Here is a 24,046-nt window from a genome sequence, read left to right as displayed (position 1 = left end):
TAGACTGCAGCTCAAAAAACTATTTATCCAATAACAAAGCTTTATGTAGTCACAGATCGCTATGTGACTTTCAATGGAGCAACAAGATACTAGCAATGCATTATGGGATGTGTAGGGGAAAGTGCCAAAGCTCTCAGATGAGGAAATCGGCGTTCGCATACTGCATGTTCCCTGGGTTAGGGTCTCATGGGGCACACATTTACTATATGGCCAAAAGTATGGGAACAACTGACCATCACATCTACCTAGATGGCCAAAAGTATGTACCCCGCCCCCTCCAAATGAGTTCAGCTGTTTCCAGTGAAAGATCCTGTTGCTACCACAGCACACAAAGGCATTTAGACAATTGTTCCCTTCCAACCTTGTGGTAACAGTTTGGGGAAGGCCAATTTCTGTTCAACCACAGCCGCTCCCTACAAAGCCAACTCCATTAAGACATAGCTTGACCAGTTTGGTGTGGAGGAACTCAAGTGGCCTGCACAGATCCCTGGCCTCAACCCTACTGAACACCCTTTGGGATGAATTAGAACACTGATTGTGAGCCAGATCTTCTCATTCAATATAAGTACCTGACCTCACAAATGGGTATAAATTCCCACAGATACTCCAAAAGCTTCTGGAAAGCTTTCCCTGGAGAATGGAGAATGTTATAGTCCCAAAAGTGGGAGGAAAAACTCCATATTAACAGCCATGGAGTTGGGTTTCCAGGAAGCTTATATCAGTTTGATGGTCAGGTATCCACATGCTGAAAAGATTTCAAAGAAAGTAGGATATATATATATATATATATATATATATATATATATATATATATACACACACACAGTGCCTTGCAAAAGTATTCGGCCCCCTTGAACTTTTCAACCTTTTGCCACATTTCAGGCTTCAAACATAAAGATATAAAACTGTAATTTTTTGTGAAGAATCAACAACCAGTGGGACACAATCATGAAGTGGAACGAAATTTATTGGATATTTCAAACTTTGTTAACAAATAAAAAACTGAAAAATTGGGCGTGCAAAATTATTCAGCCCCTTTACTTTCAGTGCAGCAAACTCTCTCCAGAAGTTCAGTGAGGATCTCTGAATGATCCAATGTTGACCTAAATGACGATAAATAGAATCCACCTGTGTGTAATCAAGTCTCCGTATAAATGCACCTGCACTGTGATAGTCTCAGAGGTCCATTTAAAGCACAGAGAGCATCATGAAGAACAAGGAACACACCAGGCAGGTCCGAGATACTGTTGTGGAGAAGTTTAAAGCCGGATTTGGATACAAAAAGATTTCCCAAGCTTTAAACATCCCAAGGAGCACTGTGCAAGCGATAATATTGAAATGGAAGGAGTATCAGACCACTGCAAATCTATGAAGACCTGGCCGTCCCTCTAAACTTTCAGCTCATACAAGGAGAAGACTGATCAGAGATGCAGCCAAGAGGCCCATGATCACTCTGGATGAACTGCAGAGATCTACAGCTGAGGTGGGAGACTCTGTCCATAGGACAACAATCAGTCGTATACTGCACAAATCTGGCCTTTATGGAAGAGTGGCAAGAAGAAAGCCATTTCTTAAAGATATCCATAAAAAGTGTTGTTTAAAGTTTGCCACAAGCCACCTGGGAGACACACCAAACATGTGGAAGAAGGTGCTCTGGTCAGATGAAACCAAAATCAAACTTTTAGGCAACAATGCAAAGCGTTATGTTTGGCGTAAAAGCAACACAGCTCATCACCCTGAACACACCATCCCCACTGTCAAACATGGTGGTGGCAGCATCATGGTTTGAGCCTGCTTTTCTTCAGCAGGGACAGGGAAGATGGTTAAAATTGATGGGAAGATGGATGGAGCCAAATACAGGACCATTCTGGAAGAAAACCTGATGGAGTCTGCAAAAGACCTGAGACTGGGACGGAGATTTGTCTTCCAACAAGACAATGATCCAAAACATAAAGGAAAATCAACAATGGAATGGTTCACAAATAAACATATCCAGGTGTTAGAATGGCCAAGTCAAAGTCCAGACCTGAATCCAATCGAGAATCTGTGGAAAGAACTAAAAACTGCTGTTCACAAACGCTCTCCATCCAGCCTCACTGAGCTCGAGCTGTTTTGCAAGGAGGAATGGCAAAAATTTCAGTCTCTCGATGTGCAAAACTGATAGAGACATACCCCAAGCGACTTACAGCTGTAATTGCAGCAAAAGGTGGCACTACAAAGTATTAACTTAAGGGGGCTGAATAATTTTGCACGCCCAATTTTTCAGTTTTTTATTTGTTAAAAAAGTTTGAAATATCCAATAAATTTCGTTCCACTTCATGATTGTGTCCCACTTGTTGATTCTTCACAAAAAATGACAGTTTTATATCTTTATGTTTGAAGCCTGAAATGTGGCAAAAGGTCGAAAAGTTCAAGGGGGCCGAATACTTTCGCAAGGCACTATATATATATATATATATATCCCCTACTTTGTGGTGCCTTTTTACCTTTAGTTTTCCATGCAAGTGCTAGTGACAGGATTGCCATCACAAGCAGCAGCCATATCTGTGGAACAAAGAGTCAGTAACATGACAACACTCACAAAGTCAGCCTCCAGTTTGCTCATCTCCTGCTTGTAGCTCCTCATACGGTTGCTGTACATTGCGCGGCTCTGAGCTGGGATCTCCCGAACTTCCAGATCCATCTGTTCCAGCTGAAAAATGGCAACAAAACAGTGAGCGGGGGAAATTAAAGGAAGCAAAGGGCAGGCTACTAACAATAACTGAAGGCTATAATTAAAAATTTAGAACTACCAGCGGCTAAGCATGCTGTACTGTGTAGTTTTAACTCAACCTTTTTCTTTTTAATCAGCATGATATAATTCAGAACAAAAAAAGAATGTAAAGAATAATTAAAAAAAAAAAAAAAAAAAAAAAAAAACTTAAGCCATTAAAAAAGTAAACAAAAACATTCAGTCTGCACCTTTCTCATCAGACTTCCCCCTTACCATCATGGTCCTCATCAAAGTTCCCCCTATCATTAAGGCCCCTAACAAAGCCCTTCCTACATCAAAGTCCCCATTAGAGCTATGTTTAAAACAGGGTCCCCATCAGAGCCCCCTTTACATTGGGGTCCCCATCAGATTCCCCTCTTTCTTCAGGTCCCTTCAGAGTCCCCTCTTACATCAGCGCCCTCACTACTGGGATGAAGCAGATACGGTGCATATCAGCTGCGGCCATAATAAATCTTGTAGCGAGCTGCCCATGGGCAGCAGCCTTGGAGGCTCACTGGTTGTTCAGTGGCTTCCAGCATTAGAGGAAAAGCCTACAACACAATGATATATACTTACAATAGGAAAGGGTTCCCAGCTCTGCCAGGAGGCATGGTGACATTGCCCATACCTCCCGGAAGCATTGGAGGCAGTTTACCCTGGAAGGTCCGCTTTAAGGTTCCTGACATTATAGAGATGTGCAAAAAACTATTTGGTTTAAAGGAGTTGTAAAGTCAGAAGATTTTTATCTTAATGCATTTTTTGCATTAAGATAAAAAACCTTCTGTGTGCAGCAGCCCCTCTGCCCCGTAACACTTATCTGAGGTCCCTCTCTGTCCACAGGTGTCTCAGCCATCCGAGATCCTCCCAATCAGGAGAGAGAGGGGGCGGGGCTCCGTGTCTGAATGGACACAGGGAGCTGTGACTCAGCTCGGGTGACCCCATAGCAAGCTGCTTGCTGTGGGGGCACTCAACAGGGAGGGGCCAGGATCACAGAAGAGGGACCCAAGAAGAGGAGGATCGGGACTGCTCTGTGCAAAACCAACTGCACAAAGGAGGTACGTATAAAATGTTTGTTATTTTTATAGGAAAAGAAAAGAGACTTTACAATCACTTTAGGTGTCTGGAGTTTAGAATTTTGTTTTATTAATCTGCTTTTCCATTCCAGCCCCTCTCTGTGCGATATCAAGTTCCACATCAGAGACCTACTGGGTCCTAAAAGCTTCCACCTTTACTACATTTAACCAATAAATGGTATCATTTAAACTCTAAACTCTCTGAATTCAGAAACACTTTAAAGTGATTGTAAAGTGTCCTTTTTAAAAAATAAAATAAAATATAACAAACATGTTCTACTTACTTCACTCCTCTGTGCTCCTGGCCCCTCCCCCCTGTCGAGTGCCCCACAGCAGGCAGCTTGCTATGGGGTCACCCTGAGCCGAGCTGCAGCTCTGTGTGTCCATTTAGACACAAATCTTTGGTTCGGCTCCGCTCCCTCTCTCGCCTGATTGGCTAACTGTTCCCCCTGATGAAGACACGAGGTCCCTGTGTCGTCACGCGTAAGGGGAAGGGCACGGACAGACGGAACGCTGCACTGACCAAGTCACCGCTAGATCGGGCTGCTGTTCACCACACCATCACGATACCTATCCTATTCGGATGCTCATGATAGATTGGTGCACTGTAGCACCTTATAAATGTGAGTGTTTTTGATTCATTTTCTCAATTAATTTTAAATTAAAAGGATTTCAGCACTATTCAGTTTTTTTCCTTTGCATGTGTGATACGTGTGCTGGGTATTGGAAGGAGCTATTTCCTGTGAAGGATCCATTTCTGAGAGTATTGGACAGACTCCACTAAGCGCTTTCTGACTATAGCTTAAATGCTAAGTCACACTTCATAAAGCAGAGTTCCGGGCACAGATCTCATTTTTTGATGAACATACCCCCGGGACAGTCAGGGCTAGTACATTCCACAATGGCTAGCCTCTGATCTGTCCCGGTTCGCACTTACCTGCAAGAAGAAATACTTACTTTGAAAATTTCTTCCACAGCGTTTCCATCTCTCTTGTGGGCAGCTGAAGCCGGCGCGGTCCTCTTCGGTGTCTTCTTCCGCGTCTTCTTCTCCCAGAATGCGCCGCACCGGCCCCTCTCGTCACTTCCGGTGCGGCGCCGCATTCCTAAACAGCTTCTGGGCATGCCCAGAAGCTGTTTAGCAGGGGAATGCGGCGTCGCCCGGAAGTGACGTGCGGGGCCGGTGCCGTCGCATTGATTCCTTGGAGCGATGACGTTCAGCTCCCAGGAATCATCGCGAGGCAGGAAGTGACGGGGTGAGCCTCGGCGCTGGAGGAGGAAGTACCCTGAGGTGAGTATTTACGATCTTCGATTACAAGGTGAGTGTACAAAAAAAAAATAACTATCCAATTCCTTTTCAGGTTATGTGTAGCTAGCGGAGGGGCACAAAAAAAAAAAATACAGATTTTGTGCCCGGAACTCCGCTATAAGTTGAGCGCCCACTCACAAGGGGGTGCACAGTTTGCTGTGAGAAGTTGTCACTGTGTCACCTTGGAGCACTCGTCACTTTATGTGGCTTCATTATCTGCACATATTCAGCACAATTGGCACCTTTTGAAGAGGCTGCATTTGTACTTGCACTGGCTCAATATGATTCATTTTGCATAAATTGACTTTTGCACATGTGTATTAATTATTTATTTGTGATTTTTTAATTTATAACATATTTGGCACTAGTAGCACTTTAGAAGATTTATTTTAAGTGGTTGTTATTTACTTACACTAGCTCATTCAGCATTTTTTGCACTATTGGATTTTTTTACATGCGTTTACAACAATATATTTACAAACCCAAATCCAAAAAAGTTGGGACACTGTACAAATTGTGAGTAAAAAAGGAATGGAATAATTTACAAATCTCATAAACTTATATTTTATCCACAATATAATATAGATAACATATCAAATGTTGAAAGTAAGACATTTTGAAATGTCATGCCAAATATTGGCTCATTTTGGATTTCATGAGAGCTACACATTCCAAAAAAGTTGGGTCAGGTAGCAATAAGAGGCCGGAAAAGTTAAATGTACATATAAGGAACAGCTGGAGGATCAATTTGCAACTTATTCGGTCAATTGGCAGCATGATTGGGTATAAAAAGAGCCTCTCAGAGTGGCAGTGTCTCTCAGAAGTCAAGATGGGCAGAGGATCACCAATTCCCCCAATGCTGCGGCAAAAAATAGTGGAGCAATATCAGACAGGAGTTTCTCAGAGAAAAATTGCAAAGAGTTTGAAGTTCTCATCTACAGTGCATAATATTATCCAAAGATTCAGAGAATCTGGAACAATCTCTGTCCTCTATTAGGTCTGCAGTCTCTGACAGTCCTCTCCAGCATTACTTATATTGAACATTATGGGGTTGATTTACTAAAATTGGAGCACTCAGAACCTTGTGCAGCTGTGCATAGTAGCCAATCAGATTCTAACATCATAGAGAAATAGGGATGGAATCCGCGCTTATGGAAACCTTATTGGAAAATACAAAAAAATGTATTTTATATATATATATATATATATATATATATATATATAGGCTGCAGCCTACCTTTAAGTATGTACCTTGGGTAAGGTAATATGGATATCAAAAAAATAAAGAAAGGAAGGTAATTGGCGCTGCCTAAGTGTAAGTATGTCTGGTTGGTGTGGGTGGTGAATGTAAACAAATCAGATAAACAACAATAAATAAATTAAAAAATGACAACACAATAAATATCATATAATAGTAAATAGTGACTAATCAAAGTGACGTGGTGCCAAAGTGCAATGTGGGGTCAGTCACAGTGAACGCTGTGTGAAAAAGTTCACAATGCGAAGGATAATCCTATAGGATAAAACAGCCAGAAAACCTAGAATCACTTTGATTAGTCACTATTTACTATTATATGATATTTATTGTATTGTCATTTTTTTATTTATTGTTGTTTATTTGATTTGTTTACATTCACCACCCGCACATACTTACACTTAGGCCCCGTTCACATTGCAGCGACCCAACTTTGCCGGGCGACTTCATAGGTCGCGGCGCGCTGCTTGCCCCGCGACCTCGGAGCGGCCGGCACGGACTTCATAACATTGAAGTCTATGCAGGTCGCTCCGGGTCGCCCCAAAGAAGCTCCGGACCCTTTTTCTAAGTCGGAGCGACTTGTGTTGCTCCTATTAGAACGGGTCCGCAGCTTCTCTATGGAAGGCGACCTACGGCGACCTGTCAGGCGACCAGGTCGCCTCAGTGTGAACGGGGGCTTAGGCAGCGCCAATTACCTTCCCTTTTTAATTTTTTTGAGATTCTAACATCAGCTTGTTCAATGAAACTTCGACAATAAGCCCCCATTCACATCAGCGCGATTGGACATTTCAAATTGCATGCCAAATCGCAGCCTATTGCTGCAATGTCCCAATCAGTGCAACGCTGACTTTGCGGCGCTGCACTGATTTTCAAAAGTAGTTCCTGCACTACTTTTGGTGACTTCGGGGACGATTTCTTAAGACAACTGTGCATAAACCCGTTCAGATGTAATTCAAATCACCCCCAAACTCTCTGGGATGCGGGTTTAAAATGGTGCGAGTTCAGCTGAACTCGCACCATTTCAAACCCCCGTTCAGTGTGAACGAGGGCTAAAACGTGGAAGCCGATTGGTTTCCATGCAGAGTTGCAACAGATTTTGCATGCTGCAGTTTTAGTAAATCTTCCCCTATATGCAGCCTGTCAGGAGGCCGCAATTGAGGCCTGCCTTTAGCTCATAAGTACACAACCACTGGTATAGATTGTTCCTGACTGAGGTCACAGGGGACTCTAGAACAGCTGTGAGGACAATGAAGGCAACATATGTAACAATGACACAACAAAAGCTGAAAGATGTGACAAAGCCACCCACACAGTACATCACCGACAGACATGCGGACTCAAAAGGCACAGACATGATCTAGGTTTCATTTAACAAATGTATGTATGCTTAAAGCGGAACTTCACGCTCTCAATTATCATTGACTATTATTAACCACTTTACCACCGGAGGATTTTGCTGTCTTCCGTCCAGGCAACTTTTTGCGATTCGGCACTGTGCGACTTTAACTGACAATTGCGCGGTCGTGCGACGCCGTACCTAAACGAAATTTACGTCCTTTTTTTCCCACAAACAGAGCTTTCTTTTGGTGGTATTTGATCACCTGTGCGATTTTTACTTTTTGCGCTATAAACAAAAAAAGAGCGTTTATTTTGAAAAAATAACAATATTTTTCACATTTTTTTATATGAAATTCCCCCCAAAAAAAATGTAAAAATCAAATTTTTTTTAAATTTTTGGCCAATTTGTTTTCTGCTACCTATGTTTAGTAAAAAAAAATCGCAATAAGCGTATTTTGATTGGTTTGCGCAAAAGTTATTGCGTTTACTAACTAAGGGAAAGATTTCTGTCATTTTTGGTGTTTTTTTTTTAACGCGTAATGGCGGTGATCTGCGATTTTTTTTGCGGGACTGCGACATTGCGGCGGACAGATCGGACCCTTGACTGACATTTTTGACACTTTTGGGGGTACCAGTGACATTTCTACAGTAATCAGTGCTATATATATGCACTGTTACTGTAAAAATGACACTGGCAGGGAAGGGGTTAATTTTATTGGAGAGGGAGGGGTTAATGTATGCCTGGTGCTTACTGACGTGTGGGGAGGAGGTGACTGTGTGACAGAAGGACAGATCGGATGTCCAGCTATGCTGAACACTCCGATCTGTCAGTCCCTGTCACTATGGAGATCCGCCTGCTGTGTTTACATACAGCGGGCGGATCTCCAGACTCGATCCCCGACGATCGGGGCAGAGCAGCGGCAATCGCCGCTGCTCCTCCGCTGGCCCGACTCCCGCTGTGAATGAACACAGCGGGAGCGAGCCTCCGGCGGCGCGCGAGCGCCGCCCACAAGGGGCGGAGTCCAGCGACGTAGGTCTACGTCGCTGGACGGGATCGCGGCACTTTGCCGCAGTAGCCTCCATGTAAGCGGAGGTAAAGTGGTTAATGCTTATGTTGCTAGCATTAGTAAATAGATAAGAAAGTATATTTACTTGTTTTACACTTTTATTCTACATGTTGTAGTTACTTCCTGGTTTCCATGCCTAGGCAAATGATGTCCTAGATCCCAAGAGTCTTCAGGAGGGGAGGAGGGGCTTTCTCAGCTAATCACATCCTCCTGTCTGCATGCCTGAGCAGTTGGGGTCCAGAAAGTAAATGCTACATGAATCATCTGCCCTTATTTAAGGTGGCCATGGGCAGAAATACTAGGGGGGTGTTTTCCAAAGTGATTACTTAGCAAAAAAACTTATGGAGACATTATGGAGTTTGAATAATAAAAATGACTTAAAATAGCATTTTTGGTGCTCAGATGCAGTGTAGCTCTGCTTTCATCTAATTTGTCCCACCCCCGGAAAATTGCGCACACCAGTGCAAAGGCGACAATGTAAATTTTGCTATCTATAGGTGATGCTTTCAAAGCCTTTACAGTTTACCACTTTAGATTTACACAGGAGGTCTGGTGCAAGAATTGCTGCCCATGATCTGATCCTCACATGTGTGGAATTATGGTGAAGGACCGTTTGCCTTTACGTGCGAGCATGGGAGAGGGAGAGGGAGAGGGAGAGGGCACTTTTTTTTTATTATTTAATTTTTTTTATTTGTACACTGTTGCCTTAATTTTTTTTTTTTTTTTATCATTATTATTGCTGTCACAAGGAAGGTAAACATCCTTGTGACAGCAATAGGCATGTAACAGGTACTCTTTATGGAGAGATCTGGGGTCTATAAGGCCCCAAATCCCTCACATGCCCTTAAAAGCATTAAAAACACCAAGATCTGTGTTTTTGAATGCTTCAGATTTTTAAAAATTGGTTGTTGGTTTCTGAGTAAACATTTCCAGAACAGCCGGCTCAGGTTTCCCTGTGGGACAGGGGAGCCCGAGAGAGAAGCAGAAGGTGGGTGGGGGGATGGGACGACTTCCCTTGTTTGCCTCGCAGTAGATACGCCCCTGGTCTCATCACCGTGCTTGAAGTCTTCTGTAGATCTCTGCGGGTTTTACGCCTTCGTTCACAAGAAACTTCATCACCACACGCTGTTCCATGCATGCACTAATACTGTTGCCTGCCATCTTGATTAATGGTCTCTGGACTGGCCTGCAACATGTGCGCCGCCTATCAGTAATAGGACATTTGCCACTTATTACTGTGCGTAATACCGCCAGGCTACCATCCCTTTTTATACTTGTAAAATTAAAGGGCCCTCGTAGTTGGTGGGAGGGGTTGGCAGTGTGCTGTACATAGCATCCTGAAAAACCTTTCAGCACCCTTCTTCAGTACTCCTCTAAGGAGCCCTCAGTCCTTATGTAAGCAGTGGGTTGGTTATTGGGAGGAGTTAAGCAAATTTCAAAATTCCTCATTGGTGGATATTAGTTTGGAGGAGTGGAGATCCTAGACAGTCTGTATTTATAAGTAGAAGGTCCCGATCATATATGGGGAGGAAAGGCTCATATAGTGAAGTACTGTATGGTAAAATACTTTATTGAAATAAAAATATTACTCACAAACTGGCGGTGAAAGACAGGCAGATCACAATACAAGTAGCGTGGGTCCGTTCCCAGGTTATTTCCGGAACGTGATGCGCTACAAACACCGGAAATGCGGTTCACAGTGACAGCAAGTGGAAGTGACGGAGGGACGCTCTACACGTTTCGTCATTTGACGTCATCAGGAGCCCGCGTATAGCGTACTTCCGTCACTTCCGCTTGCTGTCACTGTGAACCGCATTTCCGGTGTTTGGAGCGCATCGCGTTCCGGAAATAACCCGGGAACGGACCCACGCTACTTGTATTGTGATCTGCCTGTCTTTCACCGCCAGTTTGTGAGTAATATTTTTATTTCAATAAAGTATTTTACCATACAGTACTTCACTATATGAGCCTTTCCTCCCCATATATGATCGGGACCGTCTACTTATATATGAACGCTATAATATGAGGATTTATGGAATAAAGGAGATGATGCATACCCCCTATTGATGCTGGTAGAGAAGACCTACCCTTGATTTTTACCACGCTTGTTACCCCTGTAGGGGTACCATTTTCTGGTGAGTGCGCAATTAATTAGGGGGACCTAGGATTCACCTGCACGCGTCACCTTCTGAAAAGTTTCACCTTATTCCATAATAACCTGGGATTGGATGGCTGCCATCCTCTTCATACTATGAACTTTTGACTTTACATGGACTCACCTATATACTTATCTTTCTTTTATATGACACTGACCATTTATATAAGTGTCATTGGACTTCACCTGCTTTTTTGATTTGTCATTTTAGATTTTGCCATTTGTTACACTTTATTCATGGCTATTATTATAATTGCACTCGTTTTGCCCATTTTTTCCTTTGGGACACACCTCTATTATCTTTTACACTTTATTTCACTTATCACCTCATGTGATTTGTTATATTCACCTTCTGGCACATCTATTTACTTGCCAATTTTTGGGGACACTTCCAACCCCCCCCCCCCCTCGTTTTAAGGGGCACTGTCACCTTAATTTTTATTTATATACCGTATTTACCATTGCACTTTTTTGAAGCACTAAGTCACTTTATATTATCATCGCACAGACCACTATTGCACTTTTAGACAATTAATCTTGGGATATCTGTGTCTTTTACCTGTGTATTTATTTTTCTGTATATGAATTATTGTGCATTTTTATTTATTGCACCTTTTTCAAGTTTATATTGCATCTAGCACCTTATCATTTACACCACTCATTGGAGAGATAAAAGTATTTGCCAATTTTATCCTTTTTTCTATATTCATTTTTCACCACACCAGTGAGGTAGAGCCAATCACTTTCCTTCCTTAATTTTGAGATATCTGTGTCATTTACCTGTGTATTCATTTGTCTACATATGTAGTATTGTGCATTTATTGCACCTTTCTCATTTTTATATTGCATCTAGCACTTTATTATTTACACTACTCATTGGAGAGATATTAGCATCTGCCATTTTTATTTATTTTTCACCACACTAGTGGGGCAGCGCCAAGTACCTTCCTGTTTTTCATATCTTCCAATCGGTATATTGCCCCTTTTCAGAGGCATATACCTTTTTTTGAAGGTAGGCTGCAGCCACCCATTCCCCTATTTCTCCATTAAGCGCGGATTCTTTATATTTCCTAAGGCTGGAGTTCGAACTTAAATGCAGTAACAATCGACTTGTGTACACCCAGCCGATAGGGTTTTCCTGAACGTTCCGTGCTGCCGGCTATAGCCGGCAGGAATGATCATTGTATTCCGACGGGGAAGGCTCTCCATCGGCAGAACACAATAGCTCTGCAGGAAGGATTCCCCCATCAGCAGCAAGTGTGTGGATGGGGAAATCAGTGCATTTTTGTTTTTTTTAAACCCGCTGGCTTAACAAAAAAAAAAAAAAAATGTATAATGTAAATGCCTTTGGGATTTTTATACAGCCTATAGCAGTGATGGAAAACCTTGGCACCTCAGAAGTTTTGGAACTACATTTCCCATGATGCTCATGCACTCTGCGGTGTAGCTGAGCATCATGGGAAATGTAGTTCCAAAACATCTGGGATGCCAAGGTTTTCCATTACTGGCCTATAACCTTTGAGCTGTGCAGCCAGCAGAAATAATGGCAGGAGGTCAAGGAGAATCCTGGGTCATACAGTGATCCTGCACAGCAGCTGGGAAACAAATTGAGAAAGCCACCAGAAACACAGATTTGGATACATTCCTCGCTGTAACATGGGGATTCAGAATGTTTGCCTTATAGCAGAGGAAGACAACCTTGGAGAGATTTATCTATAAAATATGGAAGACACCAAAGAACCTCCATGGTGCTTTTTTAACCAGATAACCTAGCAAGACGAATGTTAGTAGAAAATGTAAATAATATAATAATACAAATGTCTCTGTAAAAATATCAACTGACCTTTCCTCTTAAGCTCGGTTTGCCTGGCTGTGTTAAATTCTGGCCTGGTTGGCGGGGTTTGGTCCGTCAGAGCAGTATATAATGTAGTTAGGATAGTGCAAAGGTCAGGGGTAAAAAATGCACAGTGAAGGAAATAATAGGATAGTAACAAGTAATGAGGTCATTAGCAAGTTATATAAAGTGCAAAGGTTAGTAGCAAGCAATGCAGATATTAGCGGTCAGGGGATCAGTAATAAGTAACGCAGAGGACGATAGGTCAGTAAGCAGTAAAGAAGAGGACGATAGGTCAGTAATAAGGAACACAGAGGACGATAGGTCAGTAATAAGGAACGCAGAGGACGATAGGTCAGTAATAAGGAACGCAGAGGACGATAGGTCAGTAATAAGGAACACAGAGGACGATAGGTCAGTAATAAGGAACACAGAGGACGATAGGTCAGTAAGCAGTAAAGAAGAGGACGATAGGTCAGTAATAAGTAAAGAAGAGGACGATAGGTCAGTAAGCAGTAAAGAAGAGGACGATAGGTCAGTAATAAGTACCGCAGAGAACGATAGGTCAGTAATAAGTACCACAGAGGACGTTAGGTCAGTAATAAGTAACGCAGAGGACTATAGGTCAGTAATAAGTAACGCAGAGGACGATAGGTCAGTAATAAGTAACGCAGAGGACGATAGGTCAGTAATAAGTAAGGCAGAGGACGATAGGGCAGTAATAAGTAACGCAGAGGACGATAGGTCAGTAATAATTAACGCAGAGGACGATAGGTCAGTAATAAGGAATGCAGAGGACGATAGGTCAGTAATAATTAACGCAGAGGACGATAGGTCAGTAATAAGGAACACAGAGGACGATAGGTCAGTAATAAGGAACGCAGAGGACGATAGGTCAGTAATAAGGAACGCAGAGGACGATAGGTCAGTAATAAGGAACGCAGAGGATGATAGGTCAGTAATAAGGAATGCAGAGGACGATAGGTCAGTAATAAGGAACGCAGAGGACGATAGGTCAGTAATAAGGAACGCAGAGGACGATAGGTCAGTAATAAGGAACGCAGAGGATGATAGGTCAATAAGCAGTAAAGGAGAGGACAGTAGGTCAACAAGCAGTAATGCACAGTGCAGAGGTCAGTAATAAGTCAGTAAGCAGTAACACAGAGGTCAGTAGGGTTTCTTTAGTGTTAGGTTATCCTCCCAAAGGATTTGTATTTCTGTCTCTGCAGTCCGGGGAATTCACACACAGAGCGCACACAGAGCACAAACACACACAGAGTACACTTACCAGCTCTTTGGCTTCTTCCAGCTGCTTCTCCACATTCATCACCATCTGCTTCTTCTCTTCTACAACATCCACAGAAACCAAATCATCAGTATTATTGTACCATCCATATCCCCTCCAGCCACAACACTCCTCCTCTAGTCAGTGTACCCCCACATGCTTAGTGTCCCAAGCCCCAGGCAGTCCCCACCCCCCAGTTATTGTCCCCCCTCTAGTTTCCTCCCAGTTACTGTACCCCTCTAGTTAGTCTCCCCCAAGTCTGTGTCCCCTTCTGCTCAGTGCTCCCCCTAGTTAGTGTCCCCCTCCGGTCAGGGTCTCCCCCCCCCCCTCAATCAGCATCCCCACCCCTGGTCAGTGTCCTCCAGTCTATGTCCCCCTCTGCTTAGTGCTCCCCCTAGTCAATGTCCTCCCTAACCCCCCCCCCGTCACAAAGCTGCCCCTAGTTAGTGCCCCTTCTGGTTAGGGTCCCCCTAGTCAGTGCCCCTCCCCGGTTAGGGTTCCTTCCACCAAGTCAGTGCCCCTCATCAGTGTCCCCCTCCAGCCAGTCTCTCCCTCTGCTCAGTACTCCCCCTAGTCAGTGTCCCCCATTCCCTGGTCAGTGTCCCTCCTAGTCAATGCCCCCAGTCTGGGTCCCCCTCTGCTTAGTGCTCCCCCTACCCAGGTCACAGTGCTCCCCCTAGTAAGTGCCCCCCCTCCGGGTTACGGTCCCTTCTAAGTCAGAGTCTCCACCCCTGGTCAGTGTCCCCTCCACTCAGTCTCCCCCCTTTGGTCAGTGTCCCCAACCCTGGTCAGTGTCCCCCTTTGGTCATTGTCCCCACCCCTGGTCAGTGTCCCCCTCCAGCCAGTCTTCCCCCATTCTACCCCTCTGCTCAGTACTCCCCCTAGTCAATGTCCCCCTCTGCTTAGTGCTCTCCTAGTCAGTGTCCCCTCTACCCCCAGGTCACAGTGCTCCCCCTAGTCAGTACTCCCCCTAGTCAGTGTCCCCCTCCACTCAGTCTCCCCTCTGCTCAGTACTCCCCCTAGTCAGTGTTCCCCTCAGTTATTGTCCCCCCTCTGCTCGGTGTCCCCCCTCCCATAGTCAGTGTCCCCCTCTTCTCAGTACTCCCCCTGGTCAGTGTCCCCCTCTACTGATATTCCCCCTCTAGTTAGTGCCCCCTCCCCCTCGGTCGGTGCCCCCTGACTCACCCCCGGCCAGTTTGGGGATCTTCCCGATGCGGTTGGTGATGTCAGCAGTGAGGACTCCATAGTCCCGTTCGTATCCCTGGAAATCGGCGGACATGGTTCTCGGTACAGTTCGGGATAGCAGTGACAACCGGAAGTTTCCTGTCCAACAACTTCCGCCGCCCGGTCCGTCACAGATCAGAGCTCCCCGGCGCCCTTAGCAACCCCTACTTCCTTGACGACCTGCGAATTCTCTGACTGGTCGGGGTGTACCTGTGACGCGCAGGGGCGGGGCCCGAGTCAGGGGGGAGTCATCTGACTCGTTCGAATTAGGGTGTCACCTGACCCTGAATTCCCTCTAACCCTGAATGTACCGGTAGAGGCGTGTCCGTCAAATAAATGTCTCCGGGGATTCGGTTCAGACACAGAGTGTGTGTGAGGAAAATCTTCATAGCTGTGGGAGTCATTACATTCTACTCCATATGAACGTCACTTAGGGAGTAGTAGGCGGTGCAGGGATGGAGATGTTTCTGGTGGGGAGGAATTGATGGTTGCACAACCCGGAAGTGAGCGGGAGAAGGAGCTGGAGGTGCTGTAGAGGGAGGTGAGTAGAGGGTGAGGTGCGGGGCTCAGTGTATGGGGAAGGCTATGTATTATAAGGTGGTCCTAGGTATTATATATTTCCACACCAGGCCTCTTCTCACACTTCTCTCCTACATGGAAAAATCTCATTTATTTGCTTAAAAAATAACGTGGAACCTCCAAACATTCTATATTTTATAGAAGAGGCCCTGGAGATTTTATTAGTGAGTGTTGCATATTTTTATGTCTCCCGATATTTGCACAGCGGTTTTCCAAATGCAATTTTTTGGGGAAAAATATACACTTTAGTGAATTATAATGCAGAAAAACACATTAGCGCACCCATTTTTTTTTGTTAAAATAGAAAAGATGTTACGTCAAGTTAATACCAAACGCATCATGCTTTAAAATTGCACACGCAATGGCGCCAAACTCCGCTACATAAAAATCTTCATAGGTGACGCTTTATAACCCTTCACTGGTTACCAGTTTGGCGTCACACAGGAGGTCCAGTGCTAGAATTATCACTCCCATTATAACGGTGGGGATACCTCGCGGGTGACGAGTGGTGCAAACACCGTTTACACATGCGTGCGACTTTGTGTACGGGGGATGGGGGCATTTTATAAAATGTTTTATTATAATTTATTTAACCACTTGCCTACAGGGCACTTTTACCCCCTTCCTGCCCAGGCCAATTTTCAGCTTTCAGCGCTCTCACGCTTTGAATGACAATTGCGCGGTCATGCTACACTGTACCCATATGACATTTTTATCATGTTTTTCACACAAATAGAGCTTTCTTTTGGTGGTATTTAATCACCTCTGGGTTTTTTATTTCTTACAAAAAAAAAAGAAATAAGACAGAAAATTTAAGTTTTTCTTATTTTCTATGAGTACATTTTGAAAATAAATACATTTTTCTCCTTCACTGATGGGCACTGATAGGCTGCACTGATGGGCTGCACTGATGGGCTGCACTGATGGACACTGATGAGGTGGCACTGATGAAGAGGTACTAATATGCTGCACTGACGGGGGGGCACTGATGGGTGGCACTGATGCGCAGCCACATCAGTGCCCTTACTCAGTGCCCATAGTGCTGCCAGTTAGTGCCCATCGGTGCCTAGATGAGCAGACACTGATGGGCACTGACTGGCAGCACTATGGGCACTGATTGCGGGCACAGATGGTGGGCAGTTATGGCACTTTATTTCACACTTGTGTAATCAGGGCACTGATGATCAGTGCCCTGATTACATATCCCTGTGTCCCCTATGAGGAGGAGCCGCTGATCGGCTCTCCTCGCCTCACACACTGACAGTGTGACCCGAGGAGAGCCGAATAACGGCACTTCCTCATTTACATGTGACCGGCTGTGATTGGACACAGCCGATCACATGGGTAAGGAGTCATGTCATTGACTCTTTACCGAGATCGGGATCGCGCCGTGTCCTAGCAACATGGCGCAGTCACGATCGCCGCTCCGCTCGCCCCTGGCGTCCCAGAATAATAGGTACACCGCTCCGCCGTCATTGTCGGCGGGCGGGTAGTAAGTGGTTAATTTATTTTTGTTTTTTTAACTTTTTTACCCACTTTCATTGCTATCATAAGGGATGAACAACATCCCGTGTGATAGCATGGGCCATGACCGATCCGCTTTATGGAGACCCCGCCCAAGAGCTCACCTCTGCCCTCCAAAGCATCAGATCATATTAAGATCGATTTGATCTGATGCTTATACAAGCTGGTAACTGCTTGTTTACAAGAGACCAAAACTGGAAAATAGAAAACCCTCATTGCTTCTGCTTTCTGATGTCGCACAATGGGAGGAACAATATCAGTCCCTCTCACTGGGTCCCAGGAACCCCGAATGCAGCTGGTTGTATCCTTGCTGGGCTCCAGGATTGCTGGGCAGAGCCTGGTAAAGATGGCTGGCTGGAATGGGGGGGGGGAACCCCTTTTCACCGCCTGTAAAACTGCTGGATTGCTTTTACCAGCTTAAGCTTTTTCAGCCTGAAAAAATGATATATTGGTCATCTCTGCAGGTTCAGGAGTGTTGCGAGGATATGAAAGGGTTTGTGGCATTGGGAGGGGTGTTATGGGGGCGCAGAGCAGTATTATGGGGATGCAAAGGAGTGTTTTGGGGAAGTGAAGGGGTATTATGAAGGTAATATGGGGATGTGAGAGGGTGTTTTGGGGATAAGGGGTTTTATGGAGGTAATATATGGGGATTTGAGGGGGTGAGAAGGGGTATTATGAAGGGAATATGATGGATGAGAAGGGGTATTATGGAGGTAATATATGAGGATTTGAGGGGGTGTTTTGGGGACGTAAGGTGGGGGATTTTGAGAATGGGAAGGGGTATTTTTTGGGTGGGTGGGTGGAGGTAATATGGTGATCACAAGTGGTATTGTGGAAATATGAAGGGGTGTTGTTAGGGATGGGAGGGGTATTATTGAGGTGGGTGGAGGTAATATGGGGATAAGAAGGGATATTATTGAGGTAAGTGGAGGTAATATGGGGTTGTCAGGGGGTTTTATGGAGGTAATCTGGGACTGTAAGGAGGTATTATAGGGATGGGAATGGATATTATTTTGGTGTGCAGTCATGTTGGAACAGGAAGGGGTCACCCCCAAACTGTTTTCACAAAGTTGGGAGCATGAAATTGTCCAAAATGTCTTGCTGACGCCTTATGAGTTCCCTTCAGTGGAACTAAGGGACCAAGCCCAACCCCTGAAAAATAACCCCCACACCATAATCCCCCCTCCGCCAAATGATTTGGACCAGTGCACAAAGCAAGGTCCATAAAGACATGGATGAGCGAGTTTGGGGTGGAGGAACTTGACTGGCCTGCATAGAGTCCTGACCTCAACCTGATAGAACATCTTTGGGATGAATTAGAGGGGAGAATGTGAGCCAGGCCTTCTCGTCCAACATCAGTGCCTGACCTCACAAATGTAGTTTTGGAAGAATGGTCAAACATTCCCATAGACACTCCTAAACCTTGTGGACAGTCTTCCCAGAAGAGTTGAAGCTGTTATAGCTGCAAAGGGTGGGCCAACTCAATATTGAACCCTATGGACTAAGACTGGTAATCCATTAAAGTTCATGTGTGTGTAAAGGCAGGCATCCCAATACTTTTGATAACATAGTGTATGTATGAAGGGAGGAGGGGATAGGGAGGGTAATGAGATGGGATTAGTAGGATGTATTTTCCTTATTCTGAATGTCTTTGTTGGTAAGGTGCCCCCTGTGCCGTCCTCTCAGGGTGTTGTAGTGATCACACCCTGTATATAGTGTACACATTGGAGTTATGTAGGAACCGGTTTCCTTGTCTGGTCTGTGAAGCCCCATCAGAGGACACAGGCTGTTCGGGTTTTGTATTTATAGAGACAATACAATATTTCCATCATAGATCCTGAACCAGAAAATCCACACTCACAATGTGATTGCTATGGACAGTTTCTGTACATGTTGTATTTCCTTTGAGCTAGGCTGGAAATATTTCAGGCATGTAGTGGAGGCGTTCTTTAATTTATAATAATTTGGGTGTGATTTATTCTTTCTTGTAAACTGGGGTGTTGCCAAATGTCTGTTCTTTTCCCTAAACTGGATATACTGGTATATTTTCTCTCTATAGAGTTCTGAGCCATCAGCCATGTCATCTATACACCATCAGATGGCTACACATTTAGGCCTCTTGCAGAATGCAGCTTGAAAAAGCTCAATACAGCTTTTTTTTTTTTTTTTTTTGCCGAGCTAAAATGTAGCCCATTATTTACAATGTGCCTGTGCACATAGGCAGGTAAACCAGACCCCCTGATTATTCCACATTAAAAATAGGAAAATCGGCGTTCTCAGTCAGTAGTTTGAACCAGTGCACAGAAATACATGCATATGAGCATAAATGTGAATATATTCTCCCCAGCAAGGTATTGTGTGTACGTGAATATGTGCAAATACACATAAATAAGTGTGAATGTATGCAAAACAAACACCTGAGATTCTCATGTCCAACAAATCAGAAGCTCAAACATCAGTACCTTGGTCATATGTATGCTATATGCCTTAACCACTTAAGCCCCGGAAGATTTTACCCCCTTCCTGACCAGGGGGTTTTTTGCGATTTTTTTTTTTTTTTTTTTTTTTTTTTTTTTTTTTTTTTTTTTTTTTTTACTGTGTGATTTTAACGGACAATTGCGCGGTCGTGCGACGCTATACCTAAACGAATTTAAGGTCCTTTTTTTCCCACAAACAGAGCTTTCTTTTGGTGGTATTTGATCACCTGTGCGATTTTTTGATCATGCGCTATAAACAAAAAAAGAGCGTCAATTTTGCAAAAATAACAATATTTTTTACATTTTTTTTTTATATGAAATTCCCCACAAAAAAATGTAAAAATCAACATTTTTTAACATTTTCGGCCAATTTGTTTTATGCTACATATGTTTGGTAAAAAAAAAAGCGTATTTTGATTGGTTTGCGCAAAAGTTATCGCGTTTACTAACAAAGGGAAAGATTTTTGTCATTTTTGTTGTTGTTTTTTTTTTTTTTTAACGAGTAATGGCGGCGATCTGCGATTTTTTTTTTTTTTTTTTTTTTTTGCGGGACTGCGACATTGCGGCGGACAGATCAGACTCTTGACTGACATTTTTGACACTTTTGGGGGTACCAGTGACATTACTGCAGTAATCAGTGCTATACATATGCACTGTTACTGTAAAAATGACACTGGCAGGGAAGGGGTTAACTGTATTGGAGAGGGCGGGGTTAAGTGTGTCCTAGGGGCGTGTTTCTAACTGTGATTGGACATGGCTACTAGTGTAAAAACAGAGATCAACGATCCTACATAGTAGAACCGTCTGATCTCCATTTTTACACAGGGGAGAATGACAGGCGGCTTGTTTACATTAGCCGCCTGCCTTTCTCCCTTCCCGGCGAACGATCGCGAGTGACCGGCAGACATTGGGTCCGCCTGTTACACGCACTGACTTGTTAGGGAACGAGCCGGGGCGGGCGGGCGCACGCTCGCCCGCTATTGGCTCACAAGCGAGTGACAGGCTAGTGACGTACCGGTACGTCACTTTGCCTGGCCGGGGCTGACCGCCACAGTATATGTACTTGCGGCGGTCGGCAAGTGGATAAAGACATAGATGAGCGAGTTTGGGGTGGAGGAAGTTGACTGGCCTGCACAGAGTTCTGACCTCAACCCGATAGAACACCTTTAAGATTATTTAAAGCGGAGACTGCCAGCCAGGCCTTCTCATACAACATCAGTGCGTGACCTCACAAATGGGCTTCTGGATGAATGGTCAAACATTCCCATAGACACACTCCTAAACCTTGTGGGCAGCCTTCCCAGAAGAGTTGAAGCTGTTATAGCTGCAAAGGGTGGGCCAACTCTATATTGAACCCTATGGACTACGACCGGGATACTATTAAAGTTCATGTGTGTGTAAAGGCAGGTGTCCCAATACTTTTGACAATATAGAGTGTGTGTGTGTGTATGTGTGTGTATGTATATATATATATATATATATATATATATATATATATATATATATACACATAGCAAATGTAGTATAGGGTGTCTGGCCCTGTTCTATTAACTGTCATTTTCTTTTGCAGGTGCGATCCTCTCACGTGGAGGTATGGAAGGTGAAAGTTTGCACCTGAGGGAGACAGAAAGGTGGCCGCAGCTCTCGTAATAAAAGCCTCCAGTCTAGGAAACATGGCTGCCCTGGACTTTTTGATCAGTTTTGAAAACCTGCGGGAACTGCGGAGACTCTGCCACTGGGGCCCCATCATCGCCCTTGGAGTCATCATTATCTGCTCCATTGTGGCAGTCTTAGACTCCATCCTGTGGTACTGGCCCCTCGATACCTCAGGGGGAAGTCTTAACTTCTTGACGCTTATTAACTGGACTGTTATGATTCTGTACAATTATTTCAATGCAATGTTCATTGGACCTGGGTTTGTTCCTTTTGGATGGAAACCGGTAAGCACAGCAAGCTTCTTTCTTCTTCTATGTCATAGTGGATCGGAGGATCTTCAAACCCTGGATCCTACAGTCTACATAAATCATTTCGCAGGAAAGTCAGAAGTCCTTCCTTATCCACGTCTTTGTTCTGTGTTATGGATTCAAAGTATTGCAGTGAGAGGATCAGCATGACCGCCAGGCAACTATGATTTGCACGATATAAATGTCAGCAATTGCAACCTCCATGCTTATTTCTGTATAGACAGCCCCCCCCCCCCCCTCTAGAAGTGCTTGCCTCTCTATTCCCCTGCTGCACCCTAGTATTTCAGGGTATGGTGGAGCATGTGACTCGCTTCATGTGACACTGATGGTGTTTGGTGATTGGCCTAGCACTGTCACATGGTGCGAACATGGAATTAGGTGTCAGTCTTCTGTAAGCTTACAGCAGGGTTTCCTCTCTTTCTTCCCAGGGACAGAACAAAATGCTGCTTGATTTAAGGAAACGTTGGTGTGCAAATTGGGAGGGGGCCTACAAGTGAACTTTGTTGCTTTGCTTTAAAAGGGTTAGTTCGCCTTTTCATAAAAATCATTCTACATCCTCTCCATCCCCCTGGTCCCCGCTGTACTTACCTGTGTGGGTGATGAATTATCAGTGCCCACACAGCTGGTTTAGGGATCTGGAGATGTTAAATCCCCACTCTTCTCCCCCTTATTTTTGCAGGGCTTCCAGGATGGATCAGAGGGGTTCCCTGTGCCGCTGCTGGCCGATCAAAATCGCTATGATCCATCCTGGAAGCGCTGTAAAAGGGGGAAGAAGAGCAGTGATTTCAGGTCCTTGGATGGACTGATACATTGGTTGTGTGGGCACTGACAGCACATCACTCACCGAGGTAAGTACAGCAGAGATGGAGGGTTGGGAGGGTTCAGAGTTTTTAGTTCACCTTTTAATTTTTTTTCTAAAAAAGTCAACTTTAACCACTTAAGCCCCCGGAAGATTTTACCCCCTTCCTGACCAGGGGGTTTTTTGCGATTTTTTTTTTTTTTTTACTGCGTGGCTTTAACGGACAATTGCGCGGTCGTGCGACGCTGTACATAAACAAATTATCACTTCCTTTTTTTCCAACAAACAGAGCTTTCTTTTGGTGGTATTTGATCACCTGTGCGATTTTTTTTTTTTTTTTTTTTTTTTTTTTTTTTTTTTTTTTTTTTTTTTTTTTGATCATGCACTATAAACAAAAAAAGAGCGTAATTTTTGCAAAAATAACAATATTTTTCACTTTTTTTTATATGAAATTCCCCCCAAAAAAATGTAAAAATCAAAATTTTTTAACATTTTCGGCCAATTTGTTTTATGCTACATACGTTTGGTAAAAAAAATCGCAAAAAGCGTATTTTGATTGGTTTGCCCAAAAGTTATCGCGTTTACTAACAAAGGGAAAGATTTTTGTAATTTTTGGTGTTTTTATTTTTTTTTTTAACGAGTAATGGCGGCGATCTGCGTTTTTTGTTTTTTTTTTTCTTTTTTTTTTTTTTTTTTGCGGTACTGCAACATTGTGGGGGACAGATCGGACCCTTGACTGACATTTTTGACACTTTTGGGGTTACCAGTGACATTTCTACAGTAATCAGTGCTATATATATGCACTTACTGTAAAAATGACACTGGCAGGGAAGGGGTTAACTGTATTGGACAGGGAGGGGTTAAGTGTGTCCTAGGGGCATGATTCTAACTGTAGTGGGACATGGCTACTAGTATAAAAACAGAGATCAAGGGTTCTACATAGTAGAACCGTCTGATCTCCATTTTTACACAGGGGAGAATGACAGGCGGCTTGTTTACATAAGCCGCTCTGCCTTTCTCCCGCTCTACCGACGATCGTAGTGTAACCGGCGAACATCAGGTCCGCCGGTCACACGCCCGCACTCCTCCATGAACGAGGCGGGCGGGCGCGCGCTCGCCCGCTATTGGCTCAAAACCCGGTGACAGGCGAGCGACGAAGATCTACGTCACTCTGCCTGGCCGGGGATGACTGCCGCAGTAAATATACTGTGCGCAGTCGGCAACCGGTTAAAGTATAACTAAAAGCAGAAATGAAAGAAAATGGAAAATTTTTAGTTGTCACTGGAACAGGAATAGAGCGTATGTCTTCCATTGGGGAAATCGGTTATGGGGACTATCAGGAATTCCATTACTCCCTGATGTGGCTATGGGACAGGAAGTGAAGTGAAATCTCCCCAATGGAACACAGATGACA

At 44.1% G+C, this 24,046-nt stretch overlaps 2 protein-coding genes across 5 annotated transcripts in view; one reads left to right on the top strand and one right to left on the bottom strand.

The window, feature by feature from the left end:
• VTI1A (vesicle transport through interaction with t-SNAREs 1A) overlaps positions 1 to 15,420 on the bottom strand; it is a 710,402-nt gene extending 694,982 nt beyond the window's left edge. Inside the window, exons 1-3 of one of the 4 annotated variants that reach the window (XM_082268376.1) lie at positions 15,251 to 15,420; positions 14,069 to 14,127; positions 2,582 to 2,692 (exon numbers count right to left, since the gene is read on the bottom strand). In XM_082268376.1, the coding sequence (XP_082124502.1) occupies positions 2,582 to 2,692; positions 14,069 to 14,127; positions 15,251 to 15,344 (264 nt within the window). In that variant the 5' untranslated portion in view covers positions 15,345 to 15,420. The remainder of the gene's footprint in view (positions 1 to 2,581; positions 2,693 to 14,068; positions 14,128 to 15,250) is intronic. The other 3 variants (XM_082268374.1, XM_082268377.1, XM_082268375.1) reach the window with 3 other exon arrangements.
• Positions 15,421 to 15,761: 341 nt separating this feature from the next.
• ZDHHC6 (zDHHC palmitoyltransferase 6) overlaps positions 15,762 to 24,046 on the top strand; it is a 47,286-nt gene continuing 39,001 nt past the window's right edge. Inside the window, exons 1-2 of the mRNA XM_082268285.1 lie at positions 15,762 to 15,830; positions 21,440 to 21,809. Coding sequence (XP_082124411.1) covers positions 21,543 to 21,809 — 267 coding nt within the window. The 5' untranslated portion in view covers positions 15,762 to 15,830; positions 21,440 to 21,542. The remainder of the gene's footprint in view (positions 15,831 to 21,439; positions 21,810 to 24,046) is intronic.

Source organism: Pelophylax lessonae (genome assembly GCF_965119305.1).
Source record: "Pelophylax lessonae genome assembly, chromosome: 9".
NCBI classification, from domain to species: domain Eukaryota; kingdom Metazoa; phylum Chordata; class Amphibia; order Anura; family Ranidae; genus Pelophylax; species Pelophylax lessonae.
The sequence above is the reverse complement of the archived record's forward strand: the minus strand, read 5'-3'. Positions and strand labels throughout refer to the sequence as shown.